Raw genomic sequence first — 19152 nt, 5'->3', positions numbered from 1 at the left:
TCGGGCCCCGGCCCCCAGGCAGGCCTGGCTTGGGTGCTGGGGCGCAGGAGTCCCTGTGGCCTCCAGGCAAGCAGCCCTGGGGCCGGGACCCCGCCAGGCCGCCCCTTCTCCAGGCCTGACCCTCCACAGGGACTTGCTCTTGGAGTCTCCTGTTCTTTTAAGTGGGGGACAGCTGCAAAAGCAGACCCCGCAAACTGCAGGACCTCAGAGACGGAAAATCTCTTCAAAGACGGCAGCAGGCGCGTCCCAACCCCGACCGGCCCCCGCACCACACGGGGTGGGGGCTCGGTGGTGTGATGACTCCCGTCTGTCCCCACAGCACTGAGGCGCACCGTGAACCAAGACGCCCGGAGCTCCTGCCCCCGCTGAGCTCAGGCCCCGAGGCCACGGGCCCACCAGCCCAGCCCCCACCCTGGTCGGCTCCCAAGGGCCGCGAAAGAGGTTCCTGAACTTCCAGGCTGAGCCGGGGGGAGGACTGCCAGCCAACACTGCCCCCCAGCGGCCGAGGGCAGTGGGAAGGCCTGGGGCTGCCCAGCGGTGTTTGTGACAGAGTGACAGTGTGACCCTGCAGCGCCCGCCCCACGGGGGCCCGCTGTAACCACGAGAGCCCCCAGGCTCCCAGGCTCCCTTCCAGGCGGCACTGGCCCCTTCGGGGCAGAGCCTCAATCCCGCATGGAGGCCCTCGGCTGCCCAAGGCCCCAGGCCGCTGTCCCACCCCTCACGGTGACTGCCCCCCCCCCGCACACACGCTCCCCGCGCCAGGCGAGCGTGAGCTGGACACTCCGCGCCCCCGAGCCCTGCGGCCAGCACGTCCTAAGAACAACCGGTTCTCAGAACCTCCCGTCTCCCAGGGGCTCAGCCATGTGAGCCGACGCGGGGGCCTGGGAGCCTCCAGCCGCGTCCAGAGCACGTCCTTTCCGGCCTCTCTGAGGCCTGTGTCTCGGGCCCAGGGCCCAGGATCCCGCGCGGCTTTCGGGTACGGGGTCCTCTTGGCAAACACCCGAGTTGTAACTCCCCTCACGTGCACGGCCTCTTCCCCCTTCACTCTGAACAAGTGGGACCAGCTCGTGACGCCAGGGCTGCAACAGAGGCCGCGAGGGCCAGGGCTGCAGCGAGTGCCTGGCACCCTTGGGGCGGCTGTGCTGTGGGACAGCACGTGGGTCACGCCCGTGTTGGCCGCCAGCCGGCCCAGAGCCCGGCCTAGACCACGAGGCTCCCGGGCGTCCACCTTCCAAAAGAACAGAGGGCCTGGCCCTCCTCCGGGCCCCCCACACCAGCTCCTCCCCCGCAGGCCCCTCGAACTCCACCAGGCAGCCAGCCCCAGGCCGCATTTGTCCAGCCCAGGCCCTTCACTGCCTGGACACGAGGCCCTTGTCCTCTTGCGCTCCCAAGGGTCGCTCTCAACCCTTGGCCCCTGTGGCTTCCAGACGGCGCCTAGCGGTCCCCGGACGCGCTCATGAGCAGGTCACTACCTGCAACCACAGGGAACACAGGTAACTGATGGGCCTGGGAAGCGGGTCGGAGGACATCCGCGAGGAGAGCTTTGTGTCCCTGCGCTCAGGGTGCAGGAAGGTGGCCTGACTCAGCGATGGGCCCCGCGTGCTGCCCCGGAGCCCTCGCCCCGGCTCAGCCCGGCCACAGACACCCCGAGAAGCTGCTGGGACCTGCAGGGCCCACCCTCAGGCCTCCCAGGAAGGAAAAGCTGCCATTTTGCGCGCAGAGGGCTTCCCAAGGCCCGAGGCAGGAGGTCCAGGAGCCGGTGTTGGAGGAGACAAGAGAGTCTCCTCACGTGTGCGAGCTCCCCACCCGGCTTGAACCCAGGGGCTCGGAGACCTGGAGGCCGGAGATGGGACGGCAGCCCCGCCAGAGGCAGCAGAGGGAGGGCCAGGTGGCCGGGACCCAGCCGAGACCGGCGCAAGGCACCCACCTCTGCTCCGAGGCCCGCAGTGTCCAAGGTGCCGCCGCCTTCCTTCCGGGCCGCCCCGAGATGCTGCTCCAGCTCAGCCACCTGCCTCTGCAGCTGCAGAACCTCCAGGCGCACCTGGTCCAGCTCGTGGGGAAGCTCTCGCTGAACGGTGTCCACGTCCAGGGGCTCCTGCAGCACCTGGGAGGCCGTGCGGGGACAACGTTAGGAAGGCGGCCGGCTCTGGGGGAGGACGGGCAGCTGGGACGAGGACAGAGGAGGACGGCGGTCAGTGCAGGAAGGGCGGGAGGGCGTGCGACGGCTGCCCCCCGCCCCCAGCCTCCAAAGGGGCCATGGCCCCTGCAGCAAAGCCCGGCCGGGCAGAGGCCGTGCGCGCCGGGGTCTGCACGGAGGCCCTCGTCCCGCAGGCCGAGGGCGGTGTGGGGGAGGCCCAGCAGGGCCAGAGGTGGGCGGATGGGCTGGCAGGGAGGTGCGGCCACAGGAACAGTTGGGGCGGCTACAGGCGGCCAGCAAGTGCCCGGGCAGAGTCCTGGCCGGAGCCCGGGGACCAGCCTCGGCCTTCGGCTGCTCTCGACGTCTGCCCCCGCTCCCAACCCAGGCGGGAAAAAGGAACAGGCAGAAAGCCACAGCTCTCTGCACCGCACCCTGCTCGTCGGAGTCTCAGGAAGATAAAACGCCGTCGGCCTGTGGCAGAGGCTCCTGTGAAGAGCGGCAGCGGGAGTGTTTCATGCCTCGTCTCACAGACACTGGAAGGTGACCCCGGGCTGAGCAGACACCGCAAGGGAAAACGCAAAAGCTCCTCGAGGCGGATTTTTTCCCTCAGGATAATCAAGCCACATGGGATCACTGAGGACAGACTGACGGCTCTTACTTCCATGTCTCCTTCTTGTTAGTCGCGTGAGTGGGGGGGGTCGAGTTGTATGCTGGTGTGTGTGTGCATGTGTGCGTGCCTTCCCTGTGTGCGTGCGCGTGAAATCCTGACAGTGGGGCTAAACTGGGGCCGAGGTCTGAAGACCTCCCCTCAGAGTTCCCGTCAGGGCGCAGTGGTTAACGAATCCGACTGGGAACCATGAAGTTGCGGGTTCGATCCCTGGCCTCGCTCAGTGGGTTAAGGATCCGGCATTGCCGTGAGCTGTGGTGTAGGTTGCAGATGCTGCTGGGATCCCGTGTTGCTGTGGCTCTGGCGTAGGCCGGTGGCTACAGCTCTGATTCGACCCCTAGCCTGGGACCCTCCACATGCCGTGGGAGCGGCCCAAGAAATGGCAGAAAGACAAAAAAAAAAAAAAAAGAAGAAGAAGGCCTCCCCTCCTACGTGACAAAGACCCACGATCCCAGAAGCAGAAATGCCGTCGAGTTCGTCTCCACTGAGACAGCAAAAGTGCACTTTCTGCCAGGATGAGGCCTCTGATTTCCGGAGCACTGCCTGCCCCTTGTGGGGACGGAAAGCTCGAGTGACGTGTCACCAGCCGGGTGATCTGTTTCACAGAAGGTGCAAAGCCCACCAGACACTGGAATTTACATGCTTACGGACTTCAGAGGACACGCGAAAATCGCCTCGCGGGAATGTGCAAAAGGCGACGGAACCGCGTGGTTCCCCAGGAGGATGGGCTGCTCCCGAGGACACTGCCAGACTGAGAAAAGACAAGACATGGGATGGCAGCAAAAGTTCACGACCTGCACATGTGACAAGGGGCTTGTATCCAGAGCGCACAAGCCCTCTGAAGCTGCAACGACAGACAACCCGACTGAAAGTGGGCCGAGGGTGTTCTCGGGAAAGAAGAGGTACGGACGGCAGCAGTGAGCGCGTGAGGGACTCTCAGCATCAACCCCCACCAGGAAAGTGCAAGTCAAAACCACAGCGCCGTCCCAGAGTCAAAAAGACAGAAGGCGGCGGGCGCTGGGCGGGCCCGGGACGCGGGACCCTCGTGCGCCCAGCCAGGTGTGGACGGCGCAGAGCCGCCCTGGGCGCATTTGGTGGGTGCTGGCTGCCCCTGTGCAGTCAGGTGCAGAGCTGCCCTGTGACCCGGAAGGTGCTCCATGCACACGGCCGGGGAGCCGGAGCCGGGCGTGGACAGACAGCAGCCCGGGGTGGAGCAGAAGGACACACAGTGTGGGATGAAGCCCTGACACCTGCCACAGCGCGGATGCACCCTGGGGACACTGCCCATGCAGGGAGCCGGTCTCAGGGGCTGAGGCTGTGCAGTTCCAGTGCCATGCACTCGCCGCGTGAGGGCCACGGAGACAGAGGGGCAGGGGGTGCGGGGCTAGTGCCCAATGGGGACAGAGCTCTGTTCAAACGATGGACATGCCTGACAACAGACTGGTGACAGCTACACAATACCGTGGGTATACTCAGTGTCACCAGATTGTACCCACAAAAATGGTATATTTGAGCCGTTCCTGCTGTGGTGCAGTGGCACGCGAGTTCAATCCCTGGCCTGGTGCAGTGGGTTAAGGCTCTGGCTCGGATTTGATCCCTGCCCTGGGAAATTCCGTATGCTGCTGGGTGGCCAAAAAAACCAAGGTATGGGAGTTCCCACTGTGGCTCAGTGATAATGAACCCAACTAGTACCCATGACGATGCAGGTTGGATCCCGGGCCTTGATCAGTGGGTTAAGGATCCAGCATTGTCCGGAGCTGCAGTGCAGGCGGCTGTGGTGTAGGCCAGTCTAACTCGACCTCTAGCCTGGGAACTTCCATATGCCACAGGTGTGGCTCTAAAAAGAAAAGAAAAGAAAAAAAGGTACATTTTACCTCATGGCCTACCCACCCCGGAGTACCAGCTGGAGCTGCGCTGGGAACTCCGCAGGAAGAGCTGGGTCAGCCCAGCACTGGTGACCACCTTCCAGCAGCTGGTCCCCAGTTAGGATGGGGCCAGGACTTGCCCGAGCACCTGCTGGAGGGGGCAGAGACCAGGCCCCGTGCACCTGCTCCAGCTCCCTCCCTTGTGCACCAGGCCGTCACCACACATGCCTCCCTGCGGCCCCTCAAATAACCCCCCGCCTCGGAGGGGCCGCGGCCGGGCTCACTCCCGCCCCAGGAGCGTTCTCCAGCCGTTAGGCCCTCACAGCCCGAGGGTCAGAGGGTGGCCATACCTTCCGTCTGAGCCGCGCCACCAGGAAGTTCAAGAGCCGTGCCCTGTCTCGGAGCTTCCGGAGCGCCAGTCCCGTGGAGGTGCTGTCGCCGGGCACAGCTCCTCCTGCAGAAAGAGCGACCCTGTCAGACGCACCTCCTACAGCCGGGGCCGGGGGGGGGGGGGGCTTCCACTGAAGAAGTCACCGTGCAGGTTAGAAGTTCTGAACTGTCCCCAAAGCAGGGCTGATGAAATCTTAAGGATGTATTTGGAGCTCTCCTCTCAGAAGTATTCATAGCTTATTTTAAAGAAAGATAAAAGATAAATGAGCTGAACATTCATCTCAAAAATTGGGACTGTGGTGCAACAGGACTGGCGGCATCTGGGGCGCATGTGGACGCGGGTTCGATCCCAGCGCAGTGGGTTAAGGATCTGACGTTGCGGACCTCCACATGCCTCGAGGGAGCCAAAAAAACTTATTAGGGGAAAAGCAAATAAAGTAGAGGAAGGAGAGAATAAAGCCAACAGCAGACACCGAGGAAACGGAAAGCAGCACGGGTGCTGGGGGCAGGGCAAGACCGGGCTGGGGGTTCCCTGCTGGCCTAGAGGTTAATTACAGGTTTGACGCTGTCGCTGCTGTGACTCGGGCTGGATCCCTGGCCCAGGATCTCCGCCAGCCCTGGGCGTGGCCAAGTAAGTAGACAAATACGTAAAAATAGGCTCTTCCGAGTTCCCATCGCGGCGCAGCAGAAACGAATCGACTGGGAACCATGAGGACGCAGGTTCGATCCCTGGCCTCGCTCCGTGGGTTAACGATCCAGCGTTGCTGTGAGCTGGGGTGTAGGTCGCAGATGCAGTTCGGATCTGGCCTTGCTGTGGCTGTGGTGTAGACCAGCAGCTGTAGCTCCAATTTGAGCCCTAGCCTGGGAACTTCCATATGCCGCGGGTGTGGCCCTAAAAAAAAAAAAATTAAAAAGGCTCTTAAAAAACAAAAAGACCAGAGTTGGTTCTTTTCAAACTAAGTCCCTGGTGAGATTCAGCAGGAAAGGGGGACAGAAACAGCGAAAGCAACGGGAAGGCTGCCCCTGCGGATCCTGAACAGTGCGGAAAGGCAGGCAGCGAGGCTGCGGGCCTCGGAGGCGGGGGCTCGAACCCCAGGGAGCGCCTGCCTTTCCCCACCGTGCCTCCCCCTCCAGCACTGGAGCAGCCACAGCCCGGAGAGACCGCCGAGCTCAGCAGGAGGCAGGGCCGGGACAAGGGAAAACCCACGGCCGCTAACAGAAAAGATGCGGAATTAAAACAGACTCTGTGACAGGCAGGTTTTCCCGACCTGAGACGCAAAACGCCCAGGACAGAAGCTGAAGTCACTCGTGGAACTCACGAGGAAAGTCTCACCCCGAAAGAAAGAAGGCACCACCGGACGGCAGACGCTGGAATTCCCACAACAGGCAATCTGACACGCTCCCTCGCTCTCTCTTTAACTTCCACACTTTTTCCTTGACCTTTTAAGGCCATATCTGCAGTATATGGAAGTTCCTGGGCCAGGGGTCGCATTGGAGTGCATCCGCCGGCCTACGCCACGGCCACAGCAACGTGGGATCCCAGTTGCGTCTGCGACCTGCACCCCAGCTCCCAGCAACGCCGGGTCCTTAACCCACTGAGCGAGGCCAGGGATCGAACCTGCGTCTTCACGGACACTGTCAGTTTCTTAACTTACTGAGCCACGACAGGAACTCCCGAGAGAACATAATTCTGAATGTACGTGCATCTAACAATGTTAACCGAAAACGGACAGAATTGTGGTTTAAAAAAAGGAAGACTCTTCCTTTTTTTTCTTTTTGTCTTTTTTTTGCCTTTTCTAGGGCCGCTCCCGCGGCATATGGAGGTTCCCAGGCTAGGGGTTGAATCGGAGCTGCAGCCACCAGCCTATGCCAGAGACACAGCAACGCAGGATTAGAGCCGCATCTGTGACCTACACCACAGCTCACGGCAACGCCGGATCCTTAACCCACTGAGCAAGGGCAGGGACCGAACCCGCAACCTCATGGTTCCTGGTCGGGGCTGTTAACCACTGCGCCACGATGGGAAGTCCAGGAAGAATCTTCTTTAATCTAACCAAAAGAAAGGAAGGAAGGAAGAAAAAGAAAGAAAGAAAAAGAAAAGCGAACGTAAACATGAAAGTAAAATGTGGAAAGTTTCTCTCTGGGGTCAGGCAGAAACTCGGGTATGACCCCTCACACGGGAGATTCCGGCCCAAGGAAATCGCACCAAAGAAGCAAAAGACACCAGCCCTGGAAAAGAAAAACAAAACCGCACCATCTGGGAGGCGATGCCTCCGCAGGCAGAGGGCCCTGCATGCCCTGCCCTGCCCTTCCTGGTGGCCACCCCGTCCCCTGGTCCCCTGGGCGCCAGCCGCCTGGGGGCCTCGCGGGGAGGGCCATCTGGCGGGGCGGCGGAGCGCGGAGCCCGGGCTGAGGGGGGGGCCTCCGACTGGACGGGAGACGCGAGGCGGCCGAGGGAGCCAGACGTCTCCGCCGGAAAAGGAAGTTGGAGCGAGGAGACGGGACGGACCCTGCGAGGCGGGGCCTGCCCAGGGGGCCAGCCGGATGCCCGGCTCGCCCGAGATCCACGCCTGCCGGGCCTCGGGCCGTGGATCCAGACGGACGCCGCGGCTGCAGTTTACGGCCACGCGCCCGCCGGCCTCGCCTCCGGGCCCGCCCCGCTGTCTGGTCGCGGGTGTGGGTCTTTGGTCCGCTCGGAGTTTGTGTCTGCACCCGTGCTGGCGGGTGTGCCGACCTCCAGGGGTCCCTGCACCACTGACGAGAGTGCTGTCTCCCCTGCCTATTCCGCCTCCTTGGTCACAGACTAACACGGACGGACGTGGGGGGCGTTCTGCTCATGGGACACGGCAGGGGGCGAGAACAAGTGCTGTGTGGCACCCCGACATGCGGGTCTGGGGACACAGCGGGCCAGTGGGCGGAGCAAAACCGCAGCAGACTCACAGGTACAGAGAGCAAGCCCACGGCGAGCGGTGGGGAGCGGGGAGGGCGAGACAGCGCAGGGGAGTGAGACGGACAAACTGTCAGGTATAAAGTGAAGAAGCTGGGAGTTCCCATCGTGGCTCAGTGGTTAACAAACCCGACTAGGAACCATGAGGTTGCGGGTTCGATCCCTGGCCTTGCTCAGGGGGTTAACGATCCAGCATGGCCGTGAGCTGTGGTGTAGGCTGCAGACGCGGCTCAGATCCCGAGTCGCTGTGGCCGTGGTGGAGGCCGGCAGCTGCAGCTCCGAGCGGACCCCGAGCCTGGGACCCTCCATAGGCTGTGGGTGTGGCCCTAAAAAGACAGGAAAAAAAAAAAAAGTGAAGAAGCTACTGCCCAGGGAACAGGCAACGTTTTATAATAACTTCTAATGGAGTAAAATCTATGAAATGTTTGAATCACGGTTGTACACCTGAAACACAGCACTGTAAATCAGCTATACCTCAAAAAAAACAGCAATTTACAAATAAAAAAAAAGACCATCTAGGAGTCCCCACTGCGCTGCGGCGGAAGCAGATCCAGCTAGGGTCATGAGGACTTGCGCTGGGTCCCTGGCCTCGCTCAGTGGGTTGGGGATCCGGCATTGCCGTGAGCTGTGGTATAGGCTGCAGACGCGGCTCGGATCCCGCGTCGCTGTGGCCGCGGTGGAGGCTGGCAGCTGCAGCTCCGAGCGGACCCCGAGCCTGGGACCCTCCATAGGCTGTGGGTGTGGCCCAAAAGAGCAGAGACCCAAACCCAACAAAACAGCCCTTCCATCCCCAAAGACAACAGTGAAGGCACAAAGGTCGGCGGTTTCGGCCCCCGCCTCAGGGTCTGCCGTGGAGCCCAAGCAGACAGACGCCGCAGGGAACACGGAAAAAGTCAACGGGTACAGACGACAGCCACTGCGACAGCCACTTCAGAGCCACCGGGAGGCCATGGGGAGGGGGCGGCTGGGTCCACACTGACCACACCCACGGCTCGGAAGGCAGACGAGCCCGCGCGTGATCCCACCTACACGGAAAAGGGCAGCTCCCGCCGCGGGCACCCGATGCCTCTGGGCGGCACGTCTGCCGCAGCTCCGCGGCTGTGCTGCTGCTCAGGGACTCACCGGCAGCATCTGCGGAAGCCGGGACACCGGGCTGAGCACCGGCGCAGGACGAGGGGGTCTTCCAAGGCTCTGACACTTCCAGGTGTTCCTCCAGGGTTTTAAATTTATGCTTTAGGTGTCGCATTTCTGCTTCAAGAGCCAGAACGTAACCTTGCAAAACCCAGTGAACACAAGGGCACATGCGTTTACTCCCCGCCCTTCATCTGTCACCCGCGCTTGCCTGCCGACCCACGACTGTCCCATGCCGGCCTTGCAAGGAGGTCTGCCCCCGGGACTGGCGCAGCCGCGGCTTCGGGCACCTGCACCTCCCTTCGTGGGTCGCCCACCGGTGCTGGGGTCCCCGCCATCCCAGCCCCTGCTCGGCTCTGGTTTATCCCCGTGTTGTGCGCACACCCTGTGCTTCCCCCCACCGCCCAGGTGCGTATACATCCGACTGAAGATGCCCTCCCCTGGGGAAAAGCAGCTGCCACTCTGCAGAAAGCACTGAAGGGGCATTCTCGACGCAGCTCAGCGGCTAACGAACCCGGCTGGCATCCATGAGGACGCGGGTTCGATCCCTGGCCTCGCTCAGTGGGTTAAGGATCCGGCGTTGCCGTGAGCTGGGGTGTAGGTGGCAGACATGGCTCGGATCTGGCGTGGCTGTGGCTGTGCTGTAGGCCGGCAGCGACAGCTCCGAGTCGACCCCGAGCCTGGGAACCTCCATGTGCCATGAGTCTGGCCCCCAAAAGACACACACACAAAAAAACCCCAAACAAAAAACAACCACTGCAGCGGTGTCAGTTTGTGGGTTCAGCAGACGGCCCGCACCCTCCCCCGCTCACCAGGAACGGTGGGATCAGCTGCTGCCTTCGGGTCCTGGGTGGCCTCGGGGGCCCCCGCCCCTAAGCGGGCAGGAGGGAGCATCTGGTCACTGAGCGTCTCCATCTCTTGTCTCATCTGCGCGATGACACTTCGCAAGCTCGCGTTCTGCTCTTGCAGCCGCTGCACCGCGAGAGCCGGAGAGCGGGTCCTCGTTTCCTCTTCACGAGGCCTCAGGAGCGTCTGTCAAACACAGGAGAACAAAGCAAGGAACGGAGGCGTCACCACTAAGAACCGACGGCTGGCTCCCGCACCTCCCGCCCCTGCCCTGCCCCCGGCTGACCCCGAGGTGGCTGATGTTGACAGAAGCACGAAGAGCTTTTTCCTTCGTGGTTTCACAAACACGAGACCACTGGTTTCAAACAAATCTCTCGTTGAGAAATGTGGGGACCCTTTCTCTTTGGTTAAAAAGCCTTTACTGGACTTCCCTGGGGAAGCCGAGGCACACCCTCAGCCAGATCTATGAGGGACAGAAAAGATTCGGCCCTTGTAGGCAGCTACTGCAATGGCTTTTCCCTGGAGCCAAGTGGCTAAGGATTTGGTGTTGTCGCTGCTGTGACTCGGGTTCGCTTGCTGGCTGAGGAATTTCTGTAGGCCGTGGCACAGCCAAAAAAAATAGCCGTTGTGCATCTACTAGGGTGGCAGTGACAAGAAGGCAGAGAACAACTAGTGTGGGGAGGATGTGGAGCAGACCGAGCCCTGTGGGCTGCAGAACCCGACGCGGAGCAGCTGCTCCTCTCAAGGGAACCGCGGAGCTTCCACACAGAGAGAGCCGAGAACACACAGCCCCACGGAAACCAGCAGCAATCTTCAGAGCAGCCAAAGCGCAGAAACACGCAAATGCCCACCACCAGGTGAATGGATCAACACAAAGCAACAGGGTGGAATATTATTCAGCCACGAAAAGGGTGACGTCCTGACACGAAGCACAACATGGACGGACCATGAAAACATCATGCTAAGTGGCAGTTAGGACTTTAAAGCAGTTCCCATAAATATGCTCAGAGATTTTTTTTTTTTCTCAGAGATTTAAAGAAAACAAGAACACGAAAAGAGAAATGGGAATTTCCACTGTGGGCAATGGGTTAGGGATCCAGTTTATTTCTGTAGGGGCACAGGTTTGATCCCTGGCCCAGCCCAGTAGGTTAAGGCTCTGGCGTTGCTGCAGCTGCAGCGTAGGTCACAGGAGTGGCTCACGTTCCATCGCTGGCCTGAGAACTTCCATATGCTGTGGGTGCAGCGGAAAAAGGAACAAAATAAGAGAGAGAGAAACGGAAGAGGGCGGCACAGTGGGTTAGGGACCCGGCGTTGTCCCTGCAGCATGTGTGTCACTGCTGTAGTGTGGGTTTGACCCCTGCCCCGGGAACTTCCACATCCCACAGGCACAGCCGAGAAGAAGAGAGCGCGAGAGAGTGCAATGGCAGATACACACAAAGAGAGAGTCAAATGCGACCTACAGAGACAGAAACCGCACGATCCAAGAGAAACACTTACGGGGACGGCTGCGGATTACGAGCAGGTCGGAAACTGCGGGAGGAGCGGCGGGTGAGGGTAAACACAGGGCAGCACCCAAACTCCAGCAGAGAGAGGGAGGCCGAGAAGAACCAACAGCGGGGGGCACTGGCGGCCGTGCAACAGCGAGTGGCCGACACACGCACCGGCCCAGACCGATGAGGACGGGGAATGTGCAGAACGTGCGGGCCGAAGATTTCAAACCTGACGAAAAGCTACGTCCGCAGGTTCAAGAAGTTTAACAAACCCGAAGCCGGATAAACACAAAGAAGCTCACAGCAGCGGGTGCCTCACAGTCCAACTGCTGAAACACAGTGACAGAGAAAAGCCTCGTAAAAATAACCAAAGCAGGCGTTCCCGTAGGGGCGCAGTGGTCGACGGATCCGACGAGGAACCATGAGGTGGCGGGTTCGATCCCTGGCCTTGCTCCGTGGGTTAAGGACCCGGCGTGGCTGTGGCTCTGGCGGAGGCCTGCAGCTGCAGCTCCGATTCGACCCCTAGTCTGGGAACCTCCATATGCCGTGGGAGCGGCCCCAGAAAAAACAAAAAGACGAAAAAAAAACAGAAAAAAGATAGGTGACGACACTGCCGAGGAGCAGTGACATGCAACAAACTGCCAACTTCCCGTGAGAACCAGGGCGACCTGGAAGACGCCGGAACCGCACTCGGAAAGAAAAGCCCGCGGCCTGCAGTGACTGAGAACAGCCTCCGAGAGGCGCGGCGAGACGCCGCCTTGGCCCGGGAGGCGTTCGCGGCCGCAGGACTCGCCAGGCGGCGGCGGCGGCTCCGCCGGGAAAGCCCGGAAGAGCGGGAGGCACCGCGGCCCAGGACGGGCTGCCCGAGGGGGCGGAGGAGGGCGGCCCGGGCCTGCGGGTGCCCGCGTCTGGCCCGGCACCGCCCAGCCCTCCGCGGAGTCTGCTGGAGGAAAGCCCCTGCCTCCTGCTGGACACGCTGCCCCCGCGGAGGCTCCGGGCTGGGAAGTCGCGCCGCAGCCAAGAGCGGACGCCGCGGGGGCCACCACCCCGGGACGCTCGCTCGGCGCTGCCTCCCTGAGCAGCCTCCGTCGGACCTCGGCGTAGGCAGGGATCCCGCTGCTCCCAGAGGAGTGTGTGCCAGGAGGGCCCCGCCCTGCAGAAGCAAGTGCCACTGTTGCCCACCGACAGCTGCCGCTTTGCCAGGGGGCCACATCCCGCCGTGGGAGCCAGGAAGGCCCCGTGAGGGGGGATGCAGGTGCTGTGTCCTGCTGGATTACCTGCAGGGCTCGGAACCTCACTCCACTGTGTCAGCCAGGAGCTTGGGCAGCCCCGGCCCCCACGCCGTCCCGGCTCAGAAGCCACGTCTCTCCGTCAGGGCCGGTCACGTTCAGACCGCCCGCTCCGCCACGCCCCGCTCGCCTCGCCCCCGTGGCCGCGTGGCCAGACCCTCTGGACAGGGCCAAGGTGTGGGTGCCCCCTGCCGCGTGGGATGGCCAGGTGCCTGTGCCCGACTGCCAGGCATTTCTAAGGCTCCTTGTTTACTGAACAAGGAGCAGCGCCGAGAGGCCTCCTCCGATGCTGAGCTGGGGCCTGGACACAAACAACTTGGAACTGCCAGACCGGGGAAGGAACACGACAAAGGACAACTGGGGCGGGGGTGGCTCACTGGCAAAAAAAGAGGCCTTCGTTTTCTCCTGCGCCCTGGAGGAGGCGCCCATGCAAAGACCACCTGCCGTGAGCCCCGGGACTGTGGGGAACCCTGATGGCCAGAGTCGGTCCCACCTCGCCTCCGGGGACACCGGTGCTCCCAGGCCTGACCCCCTGCTGACCTCGACTGTTCCTGGGGGCTTCTTCAGGCACGCCGTCCAGAACTCGACCCCTTGGGCATGCGGCCTAGCAGCCCAGGTGGGAGGCTGAGGGGTGCATTCCGGACGCCGCAGGCTTTCCGAGCAGCAGGCTGGGGCTCTGCAGGCCCCTGTGCAAACAGGACTGTCACTGGCCACACGGCATGGCTGGCGGAGGCCACCTTGTCCAGGTGAAGTCCCGGTCAACCCTGAGCAACTGCCGGCATGCACCAGCCCCAGAGGCCACAGGGGGCCCCGGCTGCCTTTCCCTGCAGGGAGCCCGTGTCCCTCGCAGAGGGCCCAGGGGCTGTGAGCTGTGCCCCCGACAGTGTGAGCAGGCAGGGGGATGCCTGGAGACGTGGCTCCTGCTCACCCAGAGCCCCTGCGGGCGGATGGCAGGAAGAGGCCGGTACCCCCGGAAACAGCTTAAGGGGTCTGGGGGCTCCGCTGCCCTGGAGGACCGGGCGAATGGCTTTCTACAAAGGGACGCGGAACCAGGACGGCCGCGTCTGAGACGGTCGGGTTGTGCCAAGTGTCACTGCAGCGGCTCCGCAGGCCCCGTCCTTGTGGGTTCCCTCCAGGCCCCAGGTGGACGGGGACAAGGCCTGGGCCGAGCAGGGTGCACATGACACCCGAGCCCCGGCACAGGCCCCCCCTGTGGCCGCTTGCAGCCTCCGTGTCCTCGGCGCTCGTCCTGGCGCCCGTCGGCTGAAGATGCGTCGCCCCGTGCTGCCCCGTCGCCCCCTCCCCCCTGCCGTCTCGCGCGTTCCTTCCCACGGACGCAGGTCCCCACCTGCTCCAGCGTGACCTCCTCACCAACTCCGTGCCGGACGCCCCATGGCCGTGAAGGTCGCCCGCCGGGGCACGGGGCCCACGGTCAGCCAGGCCCGGCCACAGCGGTGGGAGGGAGCGGCCGTCATCACGGCTCTGGTGGCTCCGTCACCAGGCAGGAAGAGGCAAGGGGAGGACTCGGTTCTCGTGTCACCGGAGGCCCTTGCGGCGGTGGCGCTCTGGGCACCTGAAGCAAGCCGGCGGGGGCACCGCCTGGGTCCGCCAAGTGAGGGCCGGCCAGCTCCGTGGCCGGGATGGCGTGCGGTGGACGCTGGCCTTCCCGCTCCTGCGCGGGGCCGCCCGCCCCCCTCCGTCCACTCAGCCACCAGCTCAGTCTCCTGGTTCGACAGTCCCCCGGGGCCGACGCTGTGTGAGAGCGTCAAGCTCTCGGGAGGGGCGGACGGGCACCTGGTCTGCGCCCTTGTCAGCGAGGGGCTGGGTGAGTGACGAGGCGACACGGTCCGGGGTTTTGTGGACACACGGCCGCTGGGCGCCTGGCGGAAGGCCTGCCCGGCTGGGTCCCCATGACAAGCCTCTGGTAGGGGGGCACAGGGAGAGCACGGGGACCTTCTGGGGTGGCCACACGCTGCGCGCATCAGCGGCGTGGGTAGCAGGTGCCTCTCCCTGCACGGCGATGCCCCCATTTAAACAGACAAGCAGGAGGAGACGCGAGTCCCGCACAGCCTGGAGCGACCCCCAGCCCCAGCCCCTCCCTCCCGCTGGCCCTTCTGACCAGGGACCCTCCCTCCGAGCTGCGACACCTCAGGCCAGTCGGTCAGGGTCCACCTTGGAGGCAGGCCAGGCGGGGGGGTGAGCTGGCACCAAGCGTGGGTGTCGCCCCGGGCAGACTCAGGGCGCACACGGCCCGGGCGGCCCTGGGAGGAGCCCGCCACACGGCCTGCGAGCTGTCTGAACCTGGGGTCTCTTAGGACCGCAGAGGCGGAAGATACAGAGCGAGAGCAGGCTCCCCTGGGTTGAGGCTGGGACGGAGAGGCCCCCACGTGGCCCCAGGGCCTCACCTGCGCCTCCTCAGGGCGGGGCCCGTGGGTGCGCAGCGCCTGCAGGGCCTGGTCTCGCTCCCGGGTCACCGCCTTCAGCACCACGTCCTGCTCGTGCAGCACCCGCTCTGCCTCCTGGAGCTTGGCGGCAGCCTGGGGAAGAGGCAGACTCGGCTCAACCTGGGGGGGCTACGAGGGGGCAGTGTCGGCCCCCAGGGTCCAGACGGCGCCCCTCGGGCCTCCGCGAGGCAGGCAGCCCGCTCGGGGGCCAGGGACCCAGCAGCCGGGCACACGAGCGCTGTGATCACCCCAAGTCCGGCTGGTCCACAGAGAGCTGCTGGGCGCGGCTGGGGTTCTGAAGGCAGAGGACGACTGGGTGCAGCCCAGGCCGGTTCCCGCGCCGAGTGGAGTTCCCCGCCCTTCTTCCCGCGGACGGGCGTGAGCCCCGGGGGCGCAGACCTGGTCTCTGGCTGCGGTCAGGCCCTGAATCAAGTCCTCGGACCGCTGGTACTGCTCGCGCTCGACGCCGTCGCAGCGGCGCTGCCAGTCCAGCTCCAGCTGCACCTTCTCCCGCTCCAGGCTCTGCTCCCTCTCCGCCGCCAGGGACAGCTGCTGCTTATACCTGGGGCGACAGCGCCAGCATCAGCTCCCCGCGCCCAGGGGTGGGAGGCAGCTGAGCGGGCGCCCCCCCCCAGGCCACGCCCCCGCTTGCAGGCCCAGCATCAGAGAGCAGCGGGGCGGCGAGAGAGAAGGGCCGGCTCCAGGAAGAGGAGCCAGGGGCCAAGAGGCGCCCAGGAGGATGGCTGCAGGCGAGGACGTGGCCGTGCGGGTGGATGGATGGAGCTGGAGCGGCAACGGCCAGCGGGGCGTCCAACGGGACGCACAAGACCAGCATCCATCCGCAAGGGGGTTGGGAGAGGCCAGGACGTTGGAAGGACCCGCACAGAAGCAGAAGGTGAGCCACCTCAGCCGCGGAGGGACACGGTCCGCAGGACCAGACGGGAGGCGCCTCACGCCAGGAAGGCGCAGCTGGGACGGAGAGGGAGGCTTCTCAGCAGCCACAGGGCCACGCGGACCAGCGCGGGTAGGGATCCCTGGTGGGCAGGGCCAGGACAGGGCAGGAGGTCGCCCCTCCCCAGGGGGACCCCAGGAGGATGCGTCGTGCCCACTGCAGGGGATGCTCCTGCTGGCCACACGGAGAAGGAACGTGGCCAGGACAGCCCAGCTGCTGGCCAGCAGGGGCTGGAGTAGATGAGGGGACGGAGGAGAGAGAGGAGGAGACGGAGGCCTCGCCCCCAGAGCAGACCTCCCCAGCAGCCTGAACAAGCCGGGAGGTGGCCGAGCCCGAGAAGAGACGCAGCCGAGGGAGTGGGCCGTGCTGGGCCTCTGAGCACAGAGGCCGAAGTCCCGGGGGGCGCGGGGGGAGGTACTGAGTCAGGCCGCTCCGATGGCGTCGTGTGCACAAAGCGACGATGGTTACCCTCGACGGATTTAAAATCCAGAGGCAAAAGGATGTGCATCCAGCACCCAAAGCGCAGCCAGGTCCCCACTGACACAGGAGGGGAAGACGGAGCCCCCGGAAGACAGAGCCTGGAGCTGGTCACCCGGAGGCGTATCGTCGGATGGCGGTTCTTACAGGCCGCGAAGATCCCGTCTCAGGCAGCAAGTCTTTAAAGCGCCCGCTGCTGGGCCCCAGGCTTTCACCCAGGGGACGCGGGACCCCACCTGCCTGAGCTCTCTGCGCCCTGCCTCCCGGGTGGAGGCTGTCACCCTGTCGCCCAAAGGCCAAGGCCCAGGACGCTCCGTGGGAGGTCGCGGGGGGCACCGCTGCAGCATCTGGGACGCGGCCTCGCTTCCGCGAGCAGGATGTGTTCGACAGAGGCCGCTTCCCGAGAGAAACCCCTCGGTTAATCCAAGTCAGGCTCGGGAACGCAGACCCGAGTCAGGCCCGGGCAGATCCCCCTCCAGGGGCCTCGTGTCCGCCCGGGGCCGTGCCCTCCCCAAGCTGAGGGAAGGGCTCCATGAGCGGCCCCGATGGGGCGGCAGTGGAAGCTGGGGCGGGAGGGACGAGAGCCCCGAGCCACAGGAGGCCGAGCAGAAGATGAGCACACACGGTCACAGACGTCCAACCCCCGCGGCTGCGAGGGGAAGCCAAGCTCGGGGCCAGCTCGGCGCCTCCACAGACACCTGTCGGCAGGCTTGCCCTCCCTCTTCACCAGCCAGGACACCCGATGAAGCCGAACCGGCTGTCAGTTCCTGGACAGCAGGCCGGGGAGGCCCATGAGCCGCAGGGGCAGGGGTCAGGGTAAGACGGAGAATGAGACTGAAGACAGGAAACGCAGTGAAACCGAGCGCGAGCTCTTTGGAAAGATCTGTGAAGAGGACAAACCTCTAGCTAGACTGATGGAGGAAAAAAGAGAAAACGCAGAGGTTCCCCGGTGGTGCAGCAGGTTAAGGATCCAGCATGGTCACTGCTGTGGCCCGGGTTCAATCCTTCGCCCAGGAACTTCCTCCTATCAGAGGGACGGTAAAGAAACCCTCCAGGAGTTCCCACTGTGGCTCCACAGTTCACGAACCCGACTGGCATCCATGAGGACACGGGTTTAATCCCTGGCCTCGGTCAGTGGGTTAAGGGTCCAGTGTTGCTGTGGGCTGTGGAGTAGGTGGCAGATGTGGCTCAGAAGTGGTGTGGCTGTGGCTGTGGCTCCCAGGTGACGCCTAGCCTGGGAACCTCCACGCACCGTGGGTGTAGCCCAAAGAAGAAAAAAGAAAAAAGGAAAGAAACATTACAAACAACTTCATCCCAGTAATAAAGACGAAAGAGACAAACTCACCAACTGACACAAATTGCCAAAAGTAACACAGGAAGAAACTAGAAATCCTGAATGTTCAAATAAGCACCCAAAGAAGCCAGACACAGGAAAGAGCAAACTGTGGGGCTCCTCCCGTGAGGCGGGGTCCCCCAGGAGGCGAGCAGCCTGGCGGCCGTGCTGGGTGCGTGCCTGTCAGAGAACACGTGCTCTGTACTCCAAAGACACCCCAAGAAAGAGCAGCCTGACAGATGAACCTTTTCGGCAGAAGGGAAACGCACGACCCTGCAGCACAGACTTGTGGCTGCCGAGGGGGAGGGGAGGGTTGGAGTCTGGGCTTAAGAGGCGCAGACCGTTGCCCTGGAGCCAGGAAGCAATGAGATCCTGCTGTGTAGCCCTGGGAACTAAGCCCAGTCCCTCGGCATGACAGTGAGAGCCAAAGAATGTGTAGCCCTATGTGTGACGGGCTCACCTTGCTGCACAGGAGAAAACGGACAGAGCACTGTAAACCAGCCATGATGGGAAAAATACAAATCATTATAAAAAACGAACCAAAACCCCTGTCCCTCAAGTGTCCATTCCCTTGCAAGGAAAAGACGCTCAGACACCAACAATCACACAAAAGGCTCCAGAGGCTTCCTGACCGGGACCTGACGGCACTCGCCCCCGGCCAGCCCCGGGGCCCCACCGGGAGCCCTGCTCCGTGGGGAGGGCCTCCTCCGCCCTCCGCCCCACCTGCCCCGCTCGGTACCTTCCGACGTCCTGCTGGCATCTGGCCAGCTGTGCCTTCAGCTCCCCCTCTTTTTCCCGCAGCGACTGGACCTGCAGGTCTTGGGCCGTCATCTCCCTGGACAGCCGGGCCACCTCGGCATCCCAGGCGGATTTCAGAGCCGACGCATCTTCCCGGAGTCTAAACAGAGACGGGAGCCACGTGAACGAGGGCGGGTTCCCGCCGGAGCGCCCTCATGCCCGCCGGCACGCACACGAGCGCGAGCGCGAGCACGCACAGCCCGCACGGGAAGGGCAGACCAGGGGCTCCTCACGCAGGGCAGGGGCCTCCTCGCCCTCCCCGCCCAGATCAGGGGCTGGTCCCTCCCGAGACCCGTCCTCCATCCCCCACCAACCCAGGCCTGGGTCGGGCACCGGCAGCAGCCAAGCCCACGCCAAGCCCGCTGCAGGCCCAGGCCAGGCCCGTG

The 19152-nt window shown here is 63.6% G+C and overlaps 1 protein-coding gene across 13 annotated transcripts in view; it reads right to left on the bottom strand.

Moving 5' to 3' along the window:
- The window catches only part of CCDC57 (coiled-coil domain containing 57), a 99640-nt gene that overhangs the window by 52627 nt on the left and 27861 nt on the right, over nucleotides 1-19152 (bottom strand). For 12 of the 13 annotated variants that reach the window (XR_007131670.1, XM_047757003.1, XM_047757007.1 and 9 more), the window contains exons 8-14: nucleotides 18708-18866; nucleotides 15606-15768; nucleotides 15168-15299; nucleotides 9950-10169; nucleotides 9129-9278; nucleotides 5020-5123; nucleotides 1928-2104 (exon numbers count right to left, since the gene is read on the bottom strand). Coding sequence is in view for 12 of the 13 variants with exons in the window: in XM_047757003.1 (XP_047612959.1) it covers nucleotides 1928-2104; nucleotides 5020-5123; nucleotides 9129-9278; nucleotides 9950-10169; nucleotides 15168-15299; nucleotides 15606-15768; nucleotides 18708-18866 (1105 nt within the window). In the remaining variant the exon portion in view is untranslated. The remainder of the gene's footprint in view (nucleotides 1-1927; nucleotides 2105-5019; nucleotides 5124-9128; nucleotides 9279-9949; nucleotides 10170-15167; nucleotides 15300-15605; nucleotides 15769-18707; nucleotides 18867-19152) is intronic. The other variant, XM_047757006.1, reaches the window with a different exon arrangement.

Source organism: Phacochoerus africanus, chromosome 14 (genome assembly GCF_016906955.1).
Source record: "Phacochoerus africanus isolate WHEZ1 chromosome 14, ROS_Pafr_v1, whole genome shotgun sequence".
NCBI lineage: Eukaryota > Metazoa > Chordata > Mammalia > Artiodactyla > Suidae > Phacochoerus > Phacochoerus africanus.
This window is presented reverse-complemented; position numbering and strand designations above follow the sequence as displayed.